Genomic DNA, 27,106 nt, shown 5'->3' with positions numbered 1-27,106 from the left:
CCCGGCACAAGCATATCTCACCGTCACTAATAGGCAGATCAGGCCCACAAACAAATGAACTATTGTTTACATTGACAGAAGGGGAACAAGTTGAAGGGATAAATACACAGGACTCAGTTTGGAATAAATGTTATGAATTATTATGTATGCCAGGCTATATATCGGAACAAAACATCACTTGAGGATTCTGAGTGAAAAGAGCGATGAATCATGCATAATTAACTTGGACGAACATCTTAGAACATCAAATGTTTTGTTGTTTGTTGTTTGTAATGCTATGGTTCAAAAGATGGCCTGGTCATAGATGTACAAATATAGAGAATAAGATTATGAACATGCAGAACATTCTCAGTGAATACAAACAACACAGATATATCCTAGATTTCTTGTCAAAAACAAAAAGTCCTGTTTTCATGTGTTGTGTTCAATTGTTGGAACTCTACGATTGCGTCCCAAATGCACCTTATTCCCTATATACTTCAATTATTTATTACCAGAGCCTACATAAGGAATGGGGTGCCATTTGGGAAGCAACCTTCATGTACAGTAATAGAACACGCTATTCACTTTCGATGTGCCATCTTGACTCATATCGACATTCCCTTCCAGAAACATTTCTCAATTGTGGAATGTCATTTGAGAAGTTTCATCTAATTTCCAAAGCAAAGTCAGATCGGGTGAACACAGGCTGCGCCCCAACCTATACATACAGTACCAGTCAAAAGTCTGTACACACCTACTCATTCCAGGGCTTTTCTTTATTTTTACTATGATCTACACAGTAGAATAATAGTGAAGACTTCAAAACAATGAAATAACACATATGGAATCATGTAGTAACCAAAAAAGTGTTAAACAAATCAAAATGTATTTTATATTTGAGATTCTTAAAATTAGCCAACCTTTGCTTTGATGACAGCTTTGCACACTCTTGGCATTCTCTCAATCAGCTTCATGAGGTAGTCACCTGGAATGCATTTCAATTAGCAGGCGTGCCTTGTGACAAGGGGTGGTATACAGAAGACAGCCCTATTTGGTAAAATACCAAGTCCATATTATGGCAAGAACAGCTCAAATAAGCAAAGAGAAACAGTCCATCATTACATTAAGCCATGAAGGTCAGTCAATGCGGAAAATTTCAAGAACTGTGAACGTTTCTTCAAGTGCAGTCGCAAAAACCATCAAGCGCTATGATGAAATTGGCTGTCATGAGGACCGCCACAGGAAAGGAAGACCCAGAGTTACCTTTGCTGCAGAGGATACGTTCATTAGAGTTACCAGCCTCAGAAATTGCAACCCCCAAAAAAGCTTCAGAGTTCAAGTAACAGACACATCTCAACAACAACTGTTCAGAGGAGACTGCGTGAATCAGGCCTTCATGGTCAAATTGCTGCAAGGAAACCACTACTAAAGGACACCAATAAGAAGAAGAGACTTGCTTGTGCCAAGAAACACGAGCAATGGACATTAGACCCGTGGAAATCTGTCCTTTGGTCTGGTGAGTCCAAATGTGAGATTTTTGCTTTGCTTTGTGAGATGCAAAGTAGGTGAATGGATGATATCCGCATGTGTGGTTCCCACCGTGAAGCATGGAGGAGGAGGTGTGATGGTGTGGGGGAGCTTTGCTGGTGACACTGTGATATATTTAGAAATCAAGGCACACTTAACCAGCATGGCTACCACAGCATTCTGCAACAATACGCCATCCCATCTGGTTTGCACTTAGTGATACTATCATTTGTTTTTCAACAGGACAATGACCCAACACACCTCCAGGCTGTGTAAGGGCTATTTGACCAAGGAGAGTGATGGAGTGCTGCATCTGATGACCTGGCTTCAACAATCACCTGACTTCAAACCAAATGAGATGGTTTGGGATGAGCAGAGTGAAGGAAAAGCAACCAACAAGTGCTCAGCATATGTGGGAACTCCTTCAAGTCTGTTGAGAGAAGCTGGTTGAGAAAATGCCAAGAGTGTGCAAAGCTGCCATTGTCACGCTCTGACCTTAGATATCTATGTTTTCTTTACATTTTGGTTAGGTCAGGGTGTAACGAGGGTGGGAATGCTAGTTTTTGTATTGCCTAGGGTTTTTGGCCATTTTCCCTTTTGTGTTTGTCATGTGGGTTTGTGTTTTTGTGCTCTGGAATATTGTGTTTTTCCTTGTTGGAACATGATCTTATATTTTGAGTAAATTTCGGACTATAACTCATATCTGTGTCCTGCGCCTGACTCCGCATTTTTTCCATTCACCAACACCCTCACAGTCATCAAGGCAAAGGGTGGGTACTTTGAAGAATCTCAATTATAAAATATATTTTGATTTGTTTAACACTGTTTTGGTTAATACATGATTCCATATGTGTTATTTCACAGTTTTTATGTCTTCACTATTATTCTACAATGTAGAAAATAGTAAAAATAAAGAAAAACCCTTGAATGAGTAGGTGTGTCCAAACTTTTGACTGGTACTGTATATATAGTGCATAACTTTTGACCAGAGTTTCCCTATGGGCCCTGGTCAAAAGTAGCGCATTATACAGGGGATAGGGTTCCATTTGGGATGAAGCCGCAGAAGCAATGCATTTCGTACTAACCAGACTCCAGATGCCCTACGACAGTCTTCCATTTTGCCAAAGACATTTCATCACAAAGACACAGTGGAAAGTGACAGCATTGAAGAAGATCAAGTAAACCAAATCTCCTGAAAATTTGAAAACATTTCACTCCCTTCCAATGGCACTCGAAAAACACAGCTTGATGATGGCAAGGACGAATTCCAAAAGGTCGATGCTGTCTGCTGTTAAAACCTTTTCTCAATAGGGGGTGCTGTTTTCACTTTGTAAATATGTAGTTCCCAAATTAAACTGCCTCGTACTCTGCCTCGTATTGCTCGTACAATATGCATATTATTATTACTACTGGATAGAAAACACTCTCTAGTTTCTAAAACCGTTTGAATTATATCTGTGAGTAAAACAGAACTCAAGTTGTAGCAATTTTCCTATGAGGAAGTGAGAAATCTGAAATCAGTCAGGCTGTTCTGAGGTCAGTTTATTAATTTGCAAGTCGTCTATTGGTCGAGATGCACTGCATACGCCTTCCCCTGGATGTCAGCAAATAGTGAGAATTGGAATGGTGTTGCTAGGCAGATCTGAGGCCATATAAATGGACTGGGAACGTGGGGTCCAGTCTTTCCTTCGTTCGCCATGACGCAAGACAGACCTCAGGATGGCATTCTAGAAAGCTCCCGTTATAGCCCTTAGATATATCCGGCTCTGATTTTATTCGATATAGGTGTTAAAGACATCATAATGTTGTTATTTTAAACCGAGTTATATCAGTTTATATCAGTATATTGCGATTTTCGGATATTTCTTTGTGCTGCGTTCTAGTGAGTTGGGCACGTCTGGGCCACATGGCTAATGTTTACTGAAAATTCCAAAGTTGAAGGCGACAATCTACAACCGAGCAACGATTCTTTTGGACAAAGGACAACTTGCCCAAGATTCTGATGGGAGCTCATCAAAAAGTAAGAACTATTTATGATGTTAATTCGTTCTTCCGTTGAAAAATGTAAAACTCATATTCCGCCATTAATTTCGGTGCGGTCTCGCTTTAACGCAAACTGTATGTCGTAGTAACGTTAATTTTAAAAATCTAACACAGCGGTTGCATTGAGAACTAATGTATCTTTCATTTGCTGTCCAACCTGTATTTTTTAGTCAAGTTTAGGATTAGTTACTGATTAGATTAGGTGCCTCTCCCAAGATTTCTCCCAACATATTGTTGGCAGCTTGGCTAGTATTCTCATTGTATAAACACGATTTGTGCCGCTAAATATGCACATTTTCGAACAAACTTTATTTGTATTGTGTAATATGATGTTATAGGACTGTCATCTGAAGAAGTTTGAGAAGGTTAGTGAAAAAATGTATATCTTTTGCTGGTTTATTCGTAATCGCTATTGTTGGCTTGAATCAATGCTGTTGTGTGGTTGGCTATTGTAGTAAGCTAATATAATGCTATATTGTTTTTTCGCTGTAAAACACTTTAAAAATCTGAAATATTGTCTGGATTCACAAGATCTTTGTCTTTTGTTTGCTGTACGCTGTGTATTTTTCAAAAATGTTTTCTAATGAGTATTTAGAGTTGTGATGGTGGCTGCAATGAGAGTTGTGATGGTGGCTGCAATGTAAAACTATGATTTATACCTGAAATATGCACATTTTTCTAACAAAACATATGCTATACAATAAATATGTTATCAGACTGTCATCTGATGAAGTTGTTTCTTGGTTAGTGACTATTTATATATTTATTTGGTCGAAATTGTGATAGCTACCTATGCAGGAAAAAAATGGTGGGGAAAAAAAGTTGTGTCTTTTGCTATCGTGGTTAGCTAATAGAAATACATATTGTGTCTTCCCTATAAAACATTTTAAAAATCTGAAATAATGGCTGGATTCACAAGATGTGTATCTTTCATCTGGTGTCTTGGACTTGTGATTTAATGATATTTAGATGCTAGTATTTACTTGTGACGCAATGCTAGGCTATGCTAGTCAGCTTTTTACTGATGGGGGTGCTCCCGGATCCGGGATTGTGTGCAAGTAGAAGTTAACATTTTTTCAACATCCCTTCTAAATTCAAATGTAACCTTTCTTTCTGATCTCTCTCAAGCCTGTGAATGTCAGAACAGAACAGTGCTACATGTCTGATTCTTATCCTTTTCCAGTCACTTCTGAATTATTCAAGAACAATAGTATATTAGCACCGCTTTGAACATAACTGGATGCACAAACAAATCCATTTAGCTTTTTACAGTTATTGAAGCACTGTTCATGTTGTCTATGATCTTCCGCTGTCAATTTCGAATGCCAGGTGGCACACTCATGTGTACACACACACACACACACACACACACACACACACACACACACGCACACACACACACACACACACACACACACACACACACACACACACACACACACACACACACACACACACACACACACACACACACACACACACACACACACACACACACACACACACACACACACACACTCCTCCCAGAGCAACAAAAAAAGAAACAATGAAACGAGTTCATGTCCATACACACGGATGGAGTTTGTGTTCACATCACCCACATGTTCACATCAAATAGCCGTCAAGCTAAGTCTGTGCAATTGAGTCTTTCTCATCAGACACCTCAGTAGTCACAAATGAGGAAAACAGAGAAAAAAAACCAGCAGCAGCGACACCAACACCAGAACCCCCCATGTAGGTAAGAAGCGTACTTTATTTGCAAGCAAAACCAACTAATTCGCCTCTCTCCCCATCGCTGCACCTCTCGGCAGCTTTATGATAAACAAACAGTTGCTAATAGAGTTAGCTGCCAGATCCTCCCTCCCTCATTCACTCACTCATTCACTCACTCATGCACTCTCGGCAGCTTTATGAAAAACAAACAGTTGCTCATGGAGTTAGCTGCCAGACCTCCATCTCTCTCGATCTCTCCCCTTCAGCTTGCTGTCTGCCTGGCAGAGGTAGGACTAAGAGGCACAACAAGGCAGTTGAAATGAAATGTTGCACGGCAGCCACCTGTCCCCATTTTGTCTGACTTGTGGGCAGATTGGCTCTGAACGCACACCCCTGTGCTGTCACCACTCTATCGTTCAATCAGATGGCCTGTATTACATTTTCTCTTCTCCCTCTACTAATTGAGCTTGAATGAAAGACCACCTGGGCTGTGTCTCAAATGGCACCCTATTCCCTAGATAGTGCACTACTTTGACTAGGGCCCATATGGCTCTAGTCAAGCATAGTACACTATATAGGGAAAAGGGTGCGATTATGGACACAACCCTGATGACCATATATTATTACCATGACAACAGATTAGATATTCATCTCCAAACCATTAGGTCTGGAGTCCAACCCATCTCTCCAAGCGTCCAAAACATCATACTTCCTCTGAGTAAAATGAGGAAGAGAAGGAGGTCTGGAGCATCTGAGATAAGAGACACTTCCCTCTTCCTAACCCTCATTATTCCCTTCATCCAGATTCCAGGCCCAACCTCACAGCATCGACAGCATCCTGCTCTGAGCTCTGAGGCCTCTGAGAAACTCTCCTCAATTCACACGGAAAAAAGCAGCTCTCAGTTGATCAATAGCCACGCATCAGCTAAGAGAGTATTAAAAAGGCAGTGAGAAACGAGCCTGTCCTTATGCAGCTTTAAAGAGAGAACAGAGGAGGAGTAGAAAGGAGGGTTGCGTCTCAAATGGAACCATATTTCCTATTTCGCTCACTACTTTTAACCAGAGACCTATTGTTTTCGATTTAAGGGGCTAAGATTTTCTTGACTCAGGTCACAATTTTTTCTGTATCATAACCATCCATCAAAGGCTTGTTAAGTCACATGGATAGATTTCTCTTACTACATCCTATCTTCAAGGGGAAGTTCAGCATTGCAATACCTTTGCCCCTATCATTGATTTTTACTTAGTCGTGGCTAAAGTTAGATACTAGTTGTAGTGACAGTTTAAAACTAACGAATTACAGTTTCTCCTGGTCTATAGACTACATTCAGTGTGAGGAACCATCTAAAATTAAGTAAAAAAATACTGAACAATCATGTTATGGTATTCAAATGTTATCATTTTAAACTTAAAAAGGTGCCACAAAGAACCTAAGTGTGTGACACAAAAAAAAGGAACAATGGCAAATATAAACTCAGCAAAAAAAGAAACGTCCCATTTTCAGGACCCTATCTTTCAAAGATAATTTGTAAAAATCCAAATAACTTCACAGATCTTCATTGTAAAGGGTTTAAACACTGTTTCCCATGTTTGTTCAATTAACAATAAACAATTAATGAACATGCACCTATGGAAAGGTTGTTGAGACACCAACAGCTTACAGACGGTAGGCAATTAAGGTCACAGTTACGAAAACTTAGGACACAAAACAGGCCTTTCTACTGACTCTGAAAAACAGCAGAAAGTTGCCCAGGGTCCCTGCTCATCTGTGTGAACGTGCCTTAGGCATGCTGCAAGGAGGCATGAGGACTGCAGATGTGGCCAGGGCAATAAATTGCAATGTCCGTACTATTAGACGCCTAAGACAGCGCTACAGGGAGACAGGACGGACAGCTGATCGTCCTCGCAGTGGCACACCATGTGTAACAACATCTGCACAGTACAACACCTGTACACTGTACATCTGAACATCCCACCTGAGGGACAGGTACAGGATGGCAACAACAGCTGCCCAAGTTACACCAGGAACGCACAATCCCTCCATCAGTGCTCAGACTGTTCGCAATAGGCTGAGAGAGGCTGGACTGAGGGCTTTTAGGCATGTTGTAAGGCAGGTCCTCATCAGACATCATTGGCAACAACGTCGCCTAGGGGCACAAACCCACCGTCGCTGGACAGACAGGACAGGCAAAAAGTTATCTTCACTGATGAGTTGCGGTTTTGTCTCACCAGGGTTGATGGTCGGATTTGCGTTAACGTCGAAGGAATGAGCGTTACACCGAGGCCTGTACTCTGGAGTGGGATTGATTTGAAGGTGGAGGGTCTGTCATGGTCTGTGGCGTTGTGTGTCACAGCATCATCGGACTGAGCTTGTTGTCGTTTCAGGCAATCTCAAAGCTGTGTGTTACAGTGAAAACACTTCACGTGGTACACTTCCTGCAGGCTCATGCTGACATGACCCTCCAGCACGACAATGCCACAAGCCATACTGCTCGTTCTGTGCGTGATTTCCTGCAAGACAGGAATGTCAGTGTTCTGCCATGGCCAGCGAAGAGCCCGGATCTCAATCACATTGAGCACCTCTGGGACCTGTTAGATCAGAGGGTGAGGGCTAGGGCCATTCCCCCCAGAATTGTCCTGAAACTTGCAAGTGCCTTGGTGGGAAGAGTGGGGTAACATCTCATAGCAAGAACTGGCAAATCTGGTGCAGTTCATGAGGAGGAGATGCACTGCAGTACTTAACCTGTTTGGGCTGCAGGGGCAGTATTGAGTAGCCGGATAAAAGGTGCCCATTTCAAACGGCCTCGTACTCAATTCTTGCTCGTACAATATGCATATTATTATTACTATTGGATAGAAAACACTCTCTAGTTTCTAAAACCATTTGAATTATATCTGTGAGTAAAACAGAACTCCTTTTGCAGCAAACTTCCTGACAGGAAGTGGAAAATCTGAAATCGATGCTCTCTTCTAGGGGCTGCCTATTAAAGTCCTTGATATTTATTTGTTTAGATGCACTTCATACGTCTTCCACTAGATGTCGACAAGGAGTGAGAGAAGAAATGGAGTGAATAACTTGATCTGGGCTCGTATAATAGCTCTTTGTATGACGTGTCACCAGTTTCCTGTTTTCTGGAGAGCGTGTCAAGGGACCTGGATTTGCCTTCTGATAAGCTGTCATTATGAACGACTAATTTCTCCGGCTTTGATTTTATTTGATACATGTGACAATATCATGGTAAAGTATGTTTTTTAAATATAGTTTAATCAGATTATTGAAATTTTTTCAGGAGTTTTGCCGTGTTCCGTTCTCTTCCGTTTGTTGACATGGAAAAATTTGCGCCACTTGGCAAGTGTGCTTGCTAAATTGAGAGGGAAAAAGGCCGTTCTAAATCCAAACAACGATTGTTCCCGACAAAGGACCCCTTGTACAACATTCTGATGAAAGATCAGCAAAAGTAGGACCCATTTTATGATGCTATTTCATATATCTGTCGAACATGTTGTGCTAGTCGTTTGCGCCCAGCTTTTGGGTACTCTCTCGCTATACCTAAGTTGGATGTCGTAATGAAGTTATTTTTAGAATTCTAACACGGCGATTGCATTAAGAACTAGTGTATCTATCATTTCCTATACAACATGTATTTTTTAGTTATGTTTATGAATAGCTATTTGGTCAGAATATGTGTGTCAGAAAAAGTGTCAGAAAAATATCCGGACGTTGTAGGAAAAAGATGCTACGTTAGCACAATGTATAACCACTGATTTCAGCTCTAAATATGCACATTTTCGAACAAAACATAAGTGTATGTATAACCTGATGTTATAGGACTGTCATCTGATGAAGTTGTGTGTTGGTTAGTTTGGTTGGTTCTTGGTTAGTTAGGTTGGCTTTGTGCATGCTACCTGTGCTGTGAAAATATCTGTCCTTTTTTGTATTTGGTGGTGAGCTAACATAAATATACGTGCTGTTTTGGCTGTAAAACATTCTAAAAATCGGACATGTTGGCTGGATTCACAAGATGTGTACCGTTCATTTGCTGTATTGGACTTGATAATGTGTGAAAGTTAAATATTTCAAAAAAATATATTTTGAATTTCGCGCCCTGCACTTGAAGTGGCTGTTGTCATATTGTGGCCGGCCTCGGGCTTGCAGCCAGAATAAGTTAATGCAGCTGGTGGCCACACCAGATACTGACTGTTACTTTTAATTTTGACCCCCCCCCCCCCCCCTTTGTTCAGGGACACATTATTCAATTTCTCTTAATCACTTGACCGTGGAACTTGTTTAATTTATGTCTCAGTTGTTGAATCTTGTTATGTTCATACAAATATTTACACATGTTAAGTTTGCTGAAAATAAACGCAGTTGACAGTGAGAGGACGTTTCTTTTATTGCTGAGTTTACAATGACAATGCTACCATTTGTGGGTAATGCAACAATTGCAAATGTTCAATCACAAGCAGTATGGTACCAGGGTTTGGGTCAATTCCATTTAAATTCCAATTCCAGTCAATTCCGAAAGTAAACCTGATTCTAATTACTGTTACACATTTTCCTAATTTACAGTGCCTTGCAAAAGCATACAGACACCTTGGATTTCTTCACATTCTATTTTGTTACAATTTTGATTTAATTGTTTTTTTTGGTCAATAATCCACAAAAATTCTAAAATGTTTTAAAGATGAATAAACATGTAATACCTAAAATATAGTCATTGCATAAGTCTTCAGTTCTCTGTGTCAATGACATGTTAGAAAATCCCTTCGCATCGATTAAAGCTGAATCTTCTTTGGGAAAGTCTGTAAGAGATTTCCACACATGGATTGTGCAATATTTGCCTGTTATTCTTTTAAAAATTCTTCAAGCTCGGTCAAGATGTTGGGGATCATGGCTAAACAGCCATCTTCAAGTCTTGCCACACATTTTCAAGAAGATTTAAGTTAAAACTGTAACTTGACCACTCAGGAACATCCAATGTCTTCTTGGTAAGCAACCCCAGTGTAGATTTGGCCTTGTGTTGTAGGTTATTGTCCTGCTGAAAGGTGAATTCCTCCCCCAGTCTCTGGTGAAATGCAGACTGAAGCCCATTTTCCTCTAGGATTTTGCCTGTGCTTAGCTCCATCCCGTTTATTTTTATCCTGAATAACTCCCCAGTATCTGTCGAGATCAAGCATACCCATACAATGATGCAGCCACCAACATGCTTGAAAATAAGGAGGCAGTTACTCAGTGATGTGTTGTGTGGAATTTGCCCCAACCATAAGGCTTAGTATTTGAGTCAAAAAGTGTATTCCTTTACTGTGTTTTTTGCAGAATTACTTTAGTGCCTTGTTGCATATTTTCTGTATGTCTCTATTCTTCTGTTCACCTTGTCATTTAGGTCATTATTGTGGAGTCACTACAATATTGTTGATCCATCCTCAGTTTTCTCCCATCACAACCATTGAACTCTGTAGCTGTTTTATAATCACCATTGACCTTATGGTTACATCCCTGAGCAGTTTCATTCCTGTTCTGCAGCTCAGTTCAGAAGGAAGACTGTATCTTTGTGCCATGTTGGCATGAAGAGATTCGGGAGACAGGCGCAGGAATGCGTAATAGTTTTTTTTTATTCAGCCCAAATTACAGCGTGCCGTGTAAAGGCACTAGGACGAAGACCAAACAAACATGTAACAAAAACACAGGGTTGAAACCTAAACAAAAGAGCGAGGAGTACCTTGAATAAATAACACACTCGCACGATGATTAACACACGGGACGAGACCCATAATCATCTGCGCAATCCACAATGGCACGAAAGCCCAAAACACACAGCACAGGTACTCACACGCACCAACGGACATTGTAACAATAATCGACAGGACAATGGTGAACAAAGGGCACACTTATACAATTACTAATCAAATGGGAATAGTGGCCAGATGTGCGTAATGACAGTTCTGTAGGGATCCGTGACACTTTGATGTGTCTGGGTGGTTTAATACATTATCCACAGCATAATTATCTTCTTCTTAATAAGGGGCGCTATTTTCACTTTGGAAAAATTGTGCCCAAATTAAACGACCTCGTACTCTGTTCTAGATCATACAATATGCATATTATTATTACTATTGGATAGAAAACACTCAAAAGTTTCTAAAACTGTTTGAATTATATCTGTGAGTAAAACAGAACTCATTTGGCAGCAAACTTCCAAACAGGAAGTGAAAATTCTGAAAATGGGGCTCTGTGTCAGGGCCTCTCTATTGAATTGCCTTATATTTATGGATCTGTATGCACTTCATACGCCTTCCACTAGATGTCAACTGGCAGTAGAATGTTGAATGGGGTGTCTAGCTTGATGTGAGACCGAATGAGAGCTTTTGGAGTGACAGGTCCGCCCTTTTGGCAGTATTCAACTGCGCACCAGGGAACCCCACATTGTCTTCTGAAATGCGTTAGGTATACACGACGAAATGCTCCGGCTCGGACTTTATTGGATATATATGAGAAACACATCATAAAGATGGATTTTCAACCGAGTTTGACCAGTTTATTTGACGTTTATTGTGAATTCGGGAATTTTTCGTTCCATGCGCCAAGAGTTCTTGGACATGTGCGCTCCACCTGGCTAGCCAAAGTTGCTAATTCGACAGAAGAAATGGACATTCTAAAACAAAACAACGATTTATTCTGGAACTAGGACTCCTTGCACTACATTCTGATGGAAGATCATCAAATGTAAGAGAATATTTATGATGTTATTTCGTAATTTTTGTGGTTTATGTTGGCTCCAACAAGGCGGAGAATTGGTGGGCGCTGTCTCACAATATTGCATGCTGTACGTTGTACTAAAGTTATTTTTTAAAATCTAACACAGCGGTTGCATTAATCTACCCATCGTGTCCGATTTCAAAAATGCTTTACAGCGAAAACACAACATATGATTATGTTAGATGACCGCCAAGTCCAAAAAACACACAGCCATTTTCCCAGCCAAAGATAGCAGTCACAAAAAGCAGAAATAGAGATCAAATTAATCACTAACCTTAATGATCTTCATCAGATGACACTCATAGGACATCATGTTACACAATACATGTATGTTTTGTTCAATAATGTGCATATTTATATCCAAAAAATCTCAGTTTACATTGGCGCCATGTTCAGAAATGCCTCCAAAATATCCGGAGAAATTGCAGAGCCACATCAAATAACATAAATACTCATCATAAACTTTGAGTAAAGATACATGTTTTACATAGAATTAAAGATACACTTGTTCTTAATTTAATCGCTGTGTTCGATTTCAAAACAACTTTACGGATAGAACGGCTCTTTACGGCTCAGATAGAAACAACATTTCTCCGCCATGTTGGAGTCAACAGAAATACGAAATTACATGATAAATATTCCCTTACCTTTGATGATCTTCATCAGAATACACTCCCAGGAATCCTAGTTCCACAATAAATTGTTGTTTTGTTCGATAATGTCCATTATTTATGTCCAAGTAGCTACTTTTGTTATCCAAAATGCTCGTGCAGGTCCAGGCGAACTTCGGACGAAAACTTCAAAAAGTTATATTCCAGGTCGAATAAACTTGTCAAAGTAAGTATAGAATCATTTGTTAGGATGTTGTTATCATAAATATTCAATAACGCTCCAACCGGAGAATTCCTTTGTGTCTATAGAATTAATGGAATGCAAGTCGATATCATGTGGAATGCGCATGACCAGGACCTGGCACTCTGCCAGACCACTGACTCAAACAGCTCCCATCCGGCTCTACATCACAGTAGAAGCTTCATTCAACGTTCTACAGACTGTTGACATCTAGTGGAAGGCGTAGGAAGTGCAAACAGATCAATTTCCCACTGGGACTTCAATAGGCGATGAGTTGAAAATCGACCAGCCTCAGAATTCTCACTTCCTGTTTGGATTTTTTCTCAGGTTTTTGCCTGCCATATGAGTTCTGTTCTACTCACAGACATCATTCAAACAGTTTTAGAAACTTCAGAGTGGTTTATATCCAATAGTAATAATACTATGCATATATTAGCATCTTAGACAGCGTAGGAGGCAGTTCACTTTGGGCAGGCTATTCATCCAAAGTGAAAATGCTGCCCCCTATCCCTAAAAAGTTAACTAACCTCCAGACGAGCTTCAATGCCATACAACTCTCCTTCCGTGGCCTTCAACTGCTCTTAAATCCAAGTAAAACTAAATACATGCTCTTCAACCAATCGCTGCCCGCACCTGCCTGCCCGTCCAGCATCACTACTGGACTTAGAACTTAGGTTCTGACTTAGAATACGTGGACAACTACAAATACCTAGGTGTCTGGTTAGACTGTAAACTCTCCTTCCAGACTCACATTAAACATCTCCAATCCAAAAATAAATCTAGAATTGGCTCCTATTTCACAACAAAGCATCCTTCACTCATGCTGCCAAACATACCCTCGTAAAACAGACCATCCTACCGATCCTCGAATTCCGCGATGTCATTTACAAAATAGCCTCCAACACTCTACTCAACCCTATTGGATGCAGTCTATCACAGTGCCATCCATTTTATCACCAAAGCCCCATATACTACCCACCACTGCGACCTGTACACTCTCGTTGGCTGGCCCTCACTTCATACTCGTCGCCAAACCCACTGGCTCCAGGTCATCTACAAGTCTCAGCTAGGTAAAGCTCCTCCTTATCTCAGCTCATTGGTCACCATAGCAGCACCCACTCGTACCACGCGCTCCAGCAGGTATATCTCACTGGTCACCCCCAAAGCCAATTCTTCCTTTGGCCGCCTCTCCTTCCAGTTCTCTGCTGCCAATGACTGGAATGAACTGCAAAAATCACTAAAGCTGGAGACTCTTACCTCCTTCACTAGCTTTAATCACCAGGTGTCAGAGCAGCTCACAGATCACTGCATCTGTACATAGCTCATCTGTAAATAGCCCATCCAATCTACCTCATCCCCATACTGTATTTATTTATTTATCTTGCTCCTTTGCACCCCAGTATCTCTACTTGCACATTCATCTTCTGCACATTCTACCATTCCAGTGTTTAATTGCTATATTGTAATTACTTCGCCACCATGGTCTATTTATTGCCATACCTCTCTTATCCTCCCTCATTTGCACATGCTGTATATAGATTTTTCTACTGTATTATTGATTGTATGTTTGCTTATTCCACGTGTAACTATGTTGTTGTATGTGTCAAACTGCTTTGCTTTATCTTGGTCAGGTCGCAGTTGCAAATGAGAACTTGTTCTCAACTAGCCTACCTGGTTAAATAAAATAAAATAAAAAATAAAAAGGTTTTCATGGAAAACAAGGACATTTCTAAGTGTCCCCAAACTTTTGAAAGGTATTGTAAGTATTCAGCCCCTTCGTTTAGGAAAGCCTCAGGAGTAACATTTGGCTAAACAAATCACATAATAAGATACATGGACTCACTTCATGTCAAATAACAGGGGTTGACATGATTTTTTAAGGACTAGCCCTTCCTCTGTCCCCCATACATACAACAACTGTAAGGTCCCTCAGTCTAGTATTGAATTCAATACAAGCACAGATTCAACTACAACGACCAGGGAGCTTTTCGAAAGGCTCATAAAGAGGGAGAGTGATTGGTAAATGGGTAACAATAGCAAATCAGACATTGAATATCTCTTTAATTAAGCATGGTCAAGTTCTTAACATGATGTTTATCTTTCATTTGCTGTATTGGACTTGTTAATGTGTGAAAGTTACCTATTTCTAAAAAATATTTTTGAATTTCCCGCGATGCCTTTTCGGGGGAATGTTGTCAGGGGTTCCGCTAGCGGAACGTGTGTCCTGGAAAGGTTAACACAGTGTACCAAAGAAGGGCCAGAAGTATATAGACTGGTGTCATCTGCATAGAGGTGGATCAAAGGATCACCAGCAGCAAGAGCAACATCATTGATGTATACAGAGAAGAGAGTCGGCCCGAGAATTGAACCCTGTGGCACCCCCATAGAGACTGCCAGAGGTCCGGACAACAGGCCCTCTGATTTGACACACTGAACTCTATCAGATAAGTAGTTGGTGAATCAGGTGAGGCAATCATTTCAGAAACCAAGGCTGTTGAGTCTGCCAATAAGCCTAAGCCAATAAGCCTTAGCCAGGTCGATGAATACGGCTGCACAGTATTGTCTCTTATCGATGGCGGTTATGATATCGTTTAGGACCTTGAGTGTGGCTGAGGTGCACCCGTGACCAGCTCTGAATCCAGATTGCATAGCGGAGAAGGAACGGTGGGATTCGAAATGTTCGGTAATCTGTTTGTTAACTTTGCTTTCAAAGACCTTCAAAAGACAGGGTAGAATAGATATAGGTCTGTATCAGTTTGGGTCTAGAGTGTCTCCCCCTTTGAAGAGGGGGATGACCGCGGCAGCTTTCGAATCTATGTGAATCTCAGACGATACGAAAGAGAGGTTGAACAGGCTAGTAATAGGGGTTGCAACAATTTCGGCAGATAATTTTGGAAAGAGAGGGTCCAGATTGTCTAGCCCGGCTGATTTGTAGGGGTCCAGATTTTGCAGCTCTTTCAGAACATCAGCTATCTGGATTTGGGTGAAGGAGAAGTGGGGGAGGTTTGGGCGAGTTGCTGTGGGGGGTGGAGGGCTGTTTATCGGGGTAGGGTTAGCCAGGTGGAAAGCATGGCCAGGCGTAGAAAAATGCTTATTGAAATTCTCAATTATAGTGGATTTATTGATGAAATGAGTCGCAAAATGAATAGGAAATATAGTCAAGATGTTGACAAGGTTATAAATATATATATTTTAAATTGAAATAATAATTGTGTCCTTCAAACTTTGCTATCATTAAAGAATCCTCCATTTGCAGCAATTACAGCCTTGCAGACCATTGGAATTCTAGTTGTCAATTTGTTGAGGTAATCTGAAGAGATTTCACCCCATGCTTCCTGTAGCACCTCCCACAAGTTGGAATGGATTGATGGGCACTTCTTACATACCATACGGTCAAGCTGCTCCCACAACAGCTCAATAGGGTTGAGATCCGGTGACTGTGCTGGCCACTCCATTATAGACAGAATACCAGCTGACTGCTTCTTCCCTAAATAGTTATTGCAGAGTTTGGAGCTATGCTTTGGGTCATTGTCCTGTTGTAGGAGGAAATTGGCTCCAATTAAGCAGCGTCCACAGGGTATGGCATGGCATTGCAAAATGGCGTGATAGCCTTCCTTCTTCAAGATCCCTTTTACCCTGTACAAATCTCCCACCATGTTATCATTTTCATCTTAAAAAGGTGCCACAAAGAACCTAAGTGTGTGACACACTGAAAAAACTGAACAATGGCAAATATACAATGACAAAATAGCATTGATCCGAACACCTCAAACTTAGATTTGTTTGTCCATAACACTTTTTTCCAATCTTCATCTGTCCAGGGTCTGTGTTATTTTGCCCATCTTAATATTTTATTTTTATTGGCCATTCTGAGATATGTCTTTTTCTTTGCAACTCTGCCTAGAAGGTAGAGCTTCCCGGAGTCGCCTCTTCATTGTTGACGTTGAGACTCCTGATTTGCGGGTACTATTTAATTAAGCTGCCAGTTGAGGACTTGTGAGGCATCTATTTCTCAAACTAGACACTCTAATGTAAAATCTATTGTCCTCCTGCTCAGTTGTGCACCGGGGCCTCCCGCTCCTCTTTTAATTCTGGTTAGAGCCAGTTTGCGCTGTTCTGTGAAGGGAGTAGTACACGACGTTGTACGATATCTTCAGTTTCTTGGCAATTTCTCGCATGGAATATCCTTCATTTCTCAGAACAAGAATAGACTGTCGAGTTTCAGAAGAAAGTTATTTGTTTCTGGCCATTTTGAGCCTGTAATCGAACCCACAAATGCTGATGCTCCAGATACTCAACTAGTCAAAATAAGGACAGTTTTATTGCTTCTTTAATCAGGACAACAGTTTTCAGCTGTGCTAAAATAATTGCAAAATGGATTTCTAATAATCAATTAGCCTTTTAAAATGATAAACTTGGATTAGCTAACACAACGTGTCATTGGAACACAGGAGTGATGGTTGCTGATAATGGGCCTCTGTACGCCTATGTAGATATTTCTTTAAAAATCTGCCGTTTCCAGCTACAATAGTCATTTACAACATTAACAATGTCTACACTATATTTCTGATAAATTTGATGTTATTTTAATGAACAAAAAAATAGCTTTTCTTTCAAAAACAAGGACATTTCTAAGTGACCCCAAACTTTTGAATGACTATATTTGATTTATGAATGTTTTATTATTATTATTTTTTAATTAAAATCTTTCACTTTGACATGACAGGTTTTTGTGTAGATTGTTGACTGGAATTGATTTGGATTTGACCCCAACCCTGTATGGTATACAACAAAGTGCACATATTCACAACCCCCACTAATGAGCCAGATCATCCCCGTCAACCTGTATTATTAGCCACAAAGCATTGTTGTTGAGGTGGCAAAATCGCTCCAGCCAGGCCTATTTCACATCAAAGGGATGTTCCACTGTTGTTTCGCATAAACATTTTTGTTCCGTTTAATGTCCAACCGCCGCTAATGCCAAATCATATGCAGGCCTTTGATATTTACTGAGGCACATAGCCCTACTCTTGTTTTCATGCTAAAATAGAGAAGCTTGTCTAATCAAATTCAAACACCAGTGTGCAATTCCCTGGAGGAGTGCCACACATAATAATAAACAACAAATTTTTCTATTACTGTCAATTATATGTGGCATTGTCCCCTTTCGCAATATCGGAACGAATAAGGGGTGAATGGTAGTTTCTGGAGTATTGATGTAGTTGCTAACTTGCTTATTGCAGCGCAATATGCTGGATGATGGCACGTCAAAGCTCTCTGTTGTTCATGACAGCTTGTAGTTATTGTATGCACTATAATTGTATATTGTCATGACAATTAATGTTCCAGGAACAGGGATATCCCAAACCCAAACCACTTAGAGATATAAGACAAATAAATGGTAACAATCATACTATCTCTAAACCTATAAGAAACATTGTGTGGACTCAAACACTTTATCAGTAGCTGGATTTTTGCCTATAGTGTATTTTCTGGACAGAGGCTAACCATCCTCACAGAGACTACTGAACCCAGTCACCTCCCTCTCTGTCTCCTTCCACTCTCTCTCCCCCTTTCTCTCTCTCCCCCTCTCTCTACCTCCCTGTCTCTCTCTCTCCTCCCCCGTTTCTCTCTCTCCCCTCTCATTCTATCTCTCCACCCCCCTCTCTCTCCATCCCCCCTACTCATTATCTCTCTGTCTCTGTCTCTGTCTCTGTCTCTGTCTCTGTCTCTGTCTCTGTCTCTGTCTCTCTCTCTCTCTCTCTCTCTCTGTCTCTGTCTCTGTCTCCGTCTCTGTCTCTCTCTCTCTGTCTCTCTCTCTCTCTCTGTCTCTCTCTCTCTCTCTCTCTCTCTCTCTATCTCTCTCTCTCTCGCTGTCTCTCTCGCTGTCTCTCTCTCTGTCTCTCTCTCTCTTTCTCTCTCTCTCTCTCTCTGTCTGTCTGTCTCTCTCTCTCTCTCTGTCTCTCTCTCTCTCTCTCTGTCTCTCTCTCTCTCTGTCTGTCTCTCTCTGTCTGTCTCTCTCTCAAATTCAAATTCAAGCTGCTTTATTTTCATGAAAAACATTGTGTCAATATTGCCAAAGCAACAATGTATACAATATACATTGTAATAAAATTATAAACAATGACAAATAATAATATAGAATGGCAGTAAATAATAATACAAAATTAAATATAAAAATAGTAACAATAAAATGGTAACAGTCAATAATCGAATGTAATGTAATAAAAAAATGAAGCTATAACTAACTTATAACTAAATAACGGTCATCTTCACCATTACATTGGTACTACAACTACTATCATCATTACCACTACTACCACTACCACCATCATTAAACTGCTATCATTACCATTACCACCCATACCATTACTACTTGGAATGATAAACAACAATAATAATAGTAATAACAATAACAGTAATAACAATAACAGTCATAATAAGTAACAGTCATAATACTGCTTACTATGCAGATGTTATTATTCAGTGTCCCTCAGGCTATGGCAGGCAAATACATATTTGGCTGCAAGAGGAGCCATTGCTCCTTCGCCCATGAGTATTTTTAGTTTTTCCTCTGGGTTTAATAAGTTAAAATTTGGAATAAATGTAGACATTTCTGTGAACAATGAATCTCTTGGTGAGGAATATTTATCACAGTAAAGGAGAAAGTGCATCTCTGTTTCTACATCCCCTGTCGTGCAGTGACCACATACACGCTCCTCTTTGGGTAGCCATCTTTTTATGTCTGCCGGTTTCTATTGCCAATCGGTGGTCACAGCCTGTACTTGGTAAGGATCTGTCTCTGATTCGTATCTCTGACAGAGTAGAGATATTCAGCCAATTCATATTCTCTGTTTAGGGTCAGATAGCAATTTAGTCGGCTTTGGGATTTTGTTTAGTTTTTCCAATGTTGTATATATGAGTCCTTTGATTGGTTCATGATTTTGTTTATTGGAATTATTTCTTTTGAAGCAGTGCTGGTGTCAGCTTGGTTGGTGAGGTCCAACACTGTCTGTCTGTCTGTCTGTCTGTCTGTCTGTCTGTCTGTCTGTCTGTCTGTCTGTCTGTCTGTCTGTCTGTCTGTCTGTCTGTCTGTCTGTCTCTGTCTCTGTCTCTGTCTCTGTCTCTGTCTGTCTCTGTCTGTCTCTGTCTGTCTCTGTCTCTCTCTGTCTGTCTCTGTGTCTCTCTGTCTCTGGACCTCCTCACCCACTGGCTAGAGGATGTGGGTACAAACCACGGGAAACTCTTGTGTGTTGTGGTTCACTCTGTGCCCCCTCTGTGCCAACCTAATGCAGTTGGTGCTCGCCCCTGCACTGGCATAGGCAGATGGCAGTGATGTGTGCCACAGTCTCAGGGACCCCCGCCCATCTATTATCAATGCGATGCCAGCTGCTGGCAGGGAGTTACGGTCTAAGGTGACCTCTGGGTACATTTGACACACTTTTTTACGCTGACTAACCACCTGTCCCACCCCGGACTGACTACGACAATGTGAAACATATGGGGATGCTTCCTGTGTTGTACCCCAATAGAGATGCAGAACTTGGAAAGAGAGACTATGACAATCATGCATAAGCATGAGAGGAATGTAGATAGACTATTCATGTGGATACAGGACTACTGAACACATCATAAGCACATCAAATAGTGCAGATTTTGGGTCACCCAAATTAAAGACTTAAATCGGAGAAGAAAATAGGTGCAGATGTAATGCTTTTGCATATGTGAGTGTGTGTGTTTGTGTGTGTGCAGGTGTACTATCTTACCTGTAATGGATGACGGGTGGGTTAGCCTTAGCAGAGCAGTGAAACTTCACCAGGTTGCCCTCCAGTATGGGCTGGGGCTCCACAGACAGGTTGACAAGAGGCAGGTCTACATGGGCGAGAACAGAGGGTCAGTCTATAAACCAACACCAGAGTACATATTAGGACAGCTGTGCCTGGGTCATGTTCGTTAGGGCTTCAAAACATTTAGCAACGGGCAACAAAAAAGAGTTCAGGTGATCCCTTTTCTTCCATTCCGGTGCCTAATGAACCCTGGAATGGGAGAGAGGAAGGGATAACCAACACTGGATGTGATGACAGAATCTAGGCTACAATTCATTTAAAGGCACAATACAGAATTTGCGCAAATAGTGCATTACGAAATATTTTTTTAACCTGCATGTGGTTAATTGAAATGGTAAAATGGTTTAGTGTCTGTAAAACCAGATTGAGTTCTCTAATAGCGTAAGTGGAGTGTGTGTGTGTGTGTGTGTGTGTGTGTGTGTGTGTGTGTATGTGTGTGTGTGTGTGTGTGCGCGCGTGCGTGCGTGCGTGTGTGTGTGTGTGAGTGTGCGTGTGTGAGTATTCATGTGCATGTGACCCCAATCAAAGGGAGTTGTGTGTGAGTGCAAGCAGCATGCTGTAAACAACTGTATAAATATTGATGCTGTGGTTGGGGTTTGATGCTATCCTGACCCCCGTAAGACATTTTCACATGGCAGTGCTTAAAACGGTTAATTAAAGATTCACTCAGTAAAATTTCCATTGGAGATAAAAGAACAAAATAAAACAAAGAACAAACATAGCGGAAAGAGCATGTTAATTACTCTCCTCTGTAATGGCTGATATTTCCTATTAAGAAGAATTCGAGCCTCGGTTTGCTTGCTAATTGCTACATTAGCAATTTACTAAACTTTTGATAGAATATCTGTGATTAAGGACAGCTCCGGATAAAAGTAACAAACACATCAATTAAATAAATTAAACAAACAACAGTGTTGAGACGAATGCGCCGAATGTGCTCCCAAGCGCTGGTAGCTACTGTACCTCTGTGCTTTTCTCGGGCTGTTTTTAAAGCAAATCACACAGCGAAATAGTCAGCCGAAACGTATGAAATGGGGTGGGACTATGCGCTAATAGGACTGTATCCCAATTACCCTTGTTACTAGCCAAGGCCACGTTAGAGATGGATAGCTGGGGCCAGGAACCATCAAATTCTCTCTCACTCTGTAACTCTTAAAGTGCTTTAGATGTGTACAACGATGGGGCCCTTCTGTGCTGCTACCTCCAAAAACCCTCTCAGTGATTTTCTTAAAAAGCACCGCAGATCTCCGATAGAAACTAATGGAACTCCCCTCCACTTTACCTTGTGTCGCCTTGATTGTGATTTATCAGGAAAAGGTTTAGAAAGTGCATCCTTGAGTAAAAAAACGTACTTCCATTCCCTTTGGCCAAGGGGAGATTATGAAAATCTATTTGTGTAGCTAAATGTGTTTTACATTCAACAAATCTCGCCAGTGAATTATTGATAATAACTTTAATCAACTTTAATTTACAAGAGTGATGGATTAAAGGGGACAGTCATTACTTCCCTGTAAGGTTAAAGGGGATGTTCGTTCCTCCCCTATAAAGGTCTTGTGGGAAGCTTTGCTCTAATATTACAGGTCAAAGATGAACAATTTACTCCCAGCTCTGTGAAAAATAAATAATCCAGATAACTTTACGAAATATAAAGCAGCCACTGAAAAATGAACATCCTCAGGTCAAGTCTTAAGCTCCTCACTATATATTGAAGAAACACTTTTATATTCGGAAAATAAATCAGGGGGAGTTTTTTCTTCCAAACACCCTTTTATGAGCACAGTGTGCTAGCTACAGAAGTTCACTTCCGTTACAAAAAAAGATTGCAGTTTTAAAACTGCAGTAAAAGTGCAGTACCTGCAGTAGACTGTGGTATTTTGGATGCAGTAACTGCAGTTACACTGCAAAATTACTGTAGTAAAAAAAATCTGTGTTATTTTGGATGCAGTATTTGCAGTATAATTCCGTTATACTGCAATATAACTGCAGTTATACTGCACTCTGACTGCAATCTTTTTTCGTAAGGGTAGCATCAAAGGCATTTCCTTGTTCACCCATATATATTTCTGTCCGAGCGCAGGGGCATCGATTGCATTTCCCATGACCACAGTGGGCAGGTCAGGCATGTTATTGGAGTGAGAACTGTAGCCACACTAAAAGTACAGTGTAGGCTAACTAAGGGATCCCAAGATGCCACACTTTTATGAGGGTTACTATGGACCTTATTATGGCACAAGAGTTATTCTCCTGGAGTTTTCATTGTGGGCTCTCAGCTGAACTTACTTCTTAGAGTACCACCACCGCCTGAGGGGCCAGGAGACACAGGAGGAGCCCTCGGGGTGTTCCCCTAGGGCCTAGGCTCTCAGCTGGGGCCAGTTCAGTTCAGCTGCCACAGTTTAGTCGTGTGAGAGAAGATGGGGCATTCAGTTGCTAATCACTCCAGTCCTCCAGTCTGACCTCCGCCAAGCTCTCACAGAAGCTTTATACAAGCATGTATCAAAATATGTGTTGCTGCCGAGTGGCATGGATAGAATCATTTGTGGAGATTAGATAGAGCAAGGATTTTTTGAATTAAGAATTTTATTTTGTCAGCTTTGAAAGTGAAAACTTCAATGTAAAGTCAAGTAAAGGATGCCGATTTTAGCGATTGTGACTGCATTCACGCATCCCGTCAATAAATGATTGCCATGGTGCAACACTGCAACAGCATTCTTTTCATATTTCCATAACACACCTCATGCAACACACCTCATAGCCGACCAATTAGCCAGTTATCAACCCTTAATAAACTTCTGGAAAAAATGGTGTTTGACCAGATACAATGCTATTTTACAGTAAACAAATTGACAACAGACTTTCAGCATGCTTACAGCACTTACATAAATGACTGATGATTGGCTGAGAGAAAGTGATGATGACATGATTGTGGGGGCTGTCTTGTTAGACTTCAGTGCAGCTTTTGACATTATTGATCATAGTTTGCTGCTGGAAAACCGTATATGTTATGGCATTACACCCCCTGCTATAATGTGGATAAAGAGTTACTTGCCGAACAGAACACAGAGGGTGTTCTTTAATGGAAGCCTCTCAAATGTGATCCAGTTAGAATCAGGAATTCCCCATGGTAGCTGTTTAGGCCCCTTGCTTTTTTAAATTTTTACTAACGACATGCCACTGACTTTGAGTAAAGCCAGAGTGTGGTTTGATTCTAATGAGGATGACTCAACACTATACACGTCAGCTACTACAGCGACTAGAATGACTGCAACACTCAACAAAGAGCTGCAGTTAGTTTCAGAGTGGGTGGCAAGGAATAAGTTAGCCCTAAATATTTCTAAAACTAAAAGCATTGTATTTGGAACAAAACACTCCCTAAATCCTTAACCATAACCTTAACTAAATCTTGTAATAAATACTGTGGAAATTGAGCAAGTTGAGATGACTAAACTGCTTTGAGTAACCCTAGACTGTAAACTGTCATGGTAAAAACATATTGATGCAGTAGTAGCTAAGATGGGGAGAAGTCTGTCTATAATAAAGCGATACTCTGCTTTCTTAACAACACTATCAACAAGGCAGGTCTTACAGGCCCTAGTTTTGTCGCACCTTGACTACTGTTCAGTCATGTGGTCAGGTGCCACAAAAAAGGACTTAGGAAAATTGCATTTGGCTCAGAACAGGGCAGCACGGCTGGCCCTTGGATGTACACAAAGACCTAATAATAATAATGTGCATGTCAATCTCTCCTGGCTGAAAGTGGAGGAGAGATTGACTTCATCACTCCTTTTATTTATGAGAGGTATTGACATGTTGAATGCACCAATGGGTCTGTCTAAACTACTGGCACACAGCTCGGACACACATGCATACCCCACAAGACAAGCCACAAGAGGTCTCTTCACAGTCCCCAAGTCCAGAACAGCCTATGGGAGGCACACAGTACGACATAGAGCCATGACTACATGGTACTCTATTCCACATCAAATAACTGACGCAAGCAGTACAATTAGATTTAAAAAACAGATTCAAAAAACACCTTTTGGAACAGTGGGGACTGTGAAGCCACACAAACCTTGGCACACACACGCACACACACACACACACACACACACACACACACACACACACACACACACACACACACACACACACACACACACACACACACACACACACACACACACACACACACACACACACACACACACACACACACACACACACTTTCGCAGCAGCTAATGGGGATCCATAATAAATACAAATACAGTATCACCTGTCCCTGTTCCACTCCAGAGTCGACTTTGACTATGTATGAGCAGTGAGGAACCATCTTACAAATGGGTGGGAGTTGAAGTTGTCGACACAACACTGACTCATTAGCCGAGGAAATGGCAGCAAATGTAGGTTGGCCAAAGAAACAGGCTGACAAGCCATTAGATATATGCTTCAAAGTCTGGAACATCTCTTGTTTGCTTTCTTGAATGGCCGCTCTTTCCCATGTCGTTAGCTTCAGATATCTTCTTCAACTGTTGGAGGACGCCTGGTCCAGATCATTGTGTTTCTGTTTCTTCCTCATTGTTGATGGATTGATGGGGCCTACTTTGTTGAAAGAAGTGGCACTCTTTTTTTTACCAAACATTGTTGAGGAGCTCAGTAACAGGGATGAGTGGGGTATGCAATTATTGTTACCGTGGCTGTTTTCATTTACTGCTTTCCAATTACCTGTAGCTCAACCATAATAGACAGCAGACTGGCAATGGTAAAACAACACTTTTATCTAACAAAGAGAAAACGTTTGACAGAAATGTTTGGGAGTACAAGCTACTTTTCAGGAGCAACAGCAGACAAAACAACAACACAGATAACAATTACAACTTAGACGCTTCAAAACAGAACTATGTTAAACAAAAATGGCCTGCAAATTACTAATGCGTTCGCAAGGCGTAGTTGTTGAATTCTCAGTTTGTTTTGTTTCTGTGCATGTCGTTCTCATGGAAATCAAGAGCCTGTGCTTTTCAAAGTCAGTCCATATAGTATACCTCAGTCTGTCAGTTCCAAACGTCTTGAATTTAGGTTCTACATTCAAAACAGCAGATACCTGAAGGCCGTATTTCTTATTAACAGTCAGATAGATGCCTTACAATCAGGAAACACGTTTGCACGTCGGACAGATGTTCTATTCATAATGCTTGATGTTGCGGGATTCATATTTTCTTTGAAACACACCTGCAGAGTTTGCAAATTAGATAGCGAACAAAGAAGGATGGACTGGAATGACAAAACAAATTAAAGTGAGTACACGCACCTTATGAAGGCTAACACACCGTTTGAAAAGAGGGAGAAGGCGGGCGGCTCTGGCAGCTCCTGACTGGCGGGCGGCTCTGGCGGCTCCTGACTGACGGACGGTCAAGACAAAAGACAAAACAGTCTACCTGATATGGTTCTCAATCAGAGGCAGGTGTTAGTCATTGTCTCTGATTGGGAACCATATTTAGGTAGCCTGTTTTGTCTTTTGGTTTGTGGGTGTTTGTCTTCCGTGTCAGTGTTTGTCGCCACACGGTACTTTTTCGTTTGTTCACATAGTTTATTGTTTTGTTTAGTGTTCTAAGTTTAATTAAAAACATCATCATGAACACTTACCACGCTGCGCTTTTGTCCTCCGCTCTTTCTCCCGAAGATGATCGTTACAATAACGAAGTAAACTAGGAGTCACATGATGATATGTTGTGTGGTCCTCCCACTACGACTTGTTGGGAAAGCATGCAGTTTAATAGGCTACAGAATAAGTTATAAGTAGAGAGCCCTCGGTTCTCTATGGTGTTTAGGTCAGAGCGTGACTAGGGGGGTGTTCTGTCATTGGTTTTCTATGTTGGTGATTTTGTATGGTTCCCAATTAGAGGCAGCTGGTAATCGTTGCCTCTAATTGGGGATCATATTTAGGAAAACCTTTCTCCCACCTGCTTTGTGGGATATTGTTTTTGAGTGAGTGCATGTAGCACTACGTTTGTTCACGATCAGTGTTTGAATCTTGTTTTGTTTAAAGTTTCACTATAATAAACATGTGGAACTCAACACACACTGCACCTTGGTCCGTCTCTCCACACGACCGTGACATTATTGTCACGTTCTGACCCTAGTTATTGTGTTTATCCTTTGTTTTGTTGGTCAGGACGTGAGCTGGATGGGCATTTCTATGTGTTGTGTTTCTATGTTGGGTTAATAGGTTGCCTGGTATGGCTCTCAATTAGAGGCAGGTGTTTGGCGTTTCCTCTGATTGAGAGTCATATTAAGGTAGGTTGTTCTCACTGTTTGTTTGTGGGTGATTGTCGCTGTGTCTGTGTTTATTGCACCACACGGTACTGTCTCGTCTCGTTCGTTTTTTCCCCTG

At 41.0% G+C, this 27,106-nt stretch overlaps 1 protein-coding gene across 4 annotated transcripts in view; it reads right to left on the bottom strand.

Moving 5' to 3' along the window:
• kirrel3a (kirre like nephrin family adhesion molecule 3a) overlaps positions 1-27,106 on the bottom strand; it is a 289,865-nt gene that overhangs the window by 65,738 nt on the left and 197,021 nt on the right. For all 4 annotated transcript variants that reach the window (XM_055941855.1, XM_055941857.1, XM_055941856.1 and 1 more), the window contains exon 6: positions 20,641-20,746. In XM_055941855.1, coding sequence (XP_055797830.1) covers positions 20,641-20,746 — 106 coding nt within the window. The remainder of the gene's footprint in view (positions 1-20,640; positions 20,747-27,106) is intronic.

Source organism: Salvelinus fontinalis, chromosome 13 (genome assembly GCF_029448725.1).
Source record: "Salvelinus fontinalis isolate EN_2023a chromosome 13, ASM2944872v1, whole genome shotgun sequence".
NCBI lineage: Eukaryota > Metazoa > Chordata > Actinopteri > Salmoniformes > Salmonidae > Salvelinus > Salvelinus fontinalis.
The sequence above is the reverse complement of the archived record's forward strand: the minus strand, read 5'-3'. Positions and strand labels throughout refer to the sequence as shown.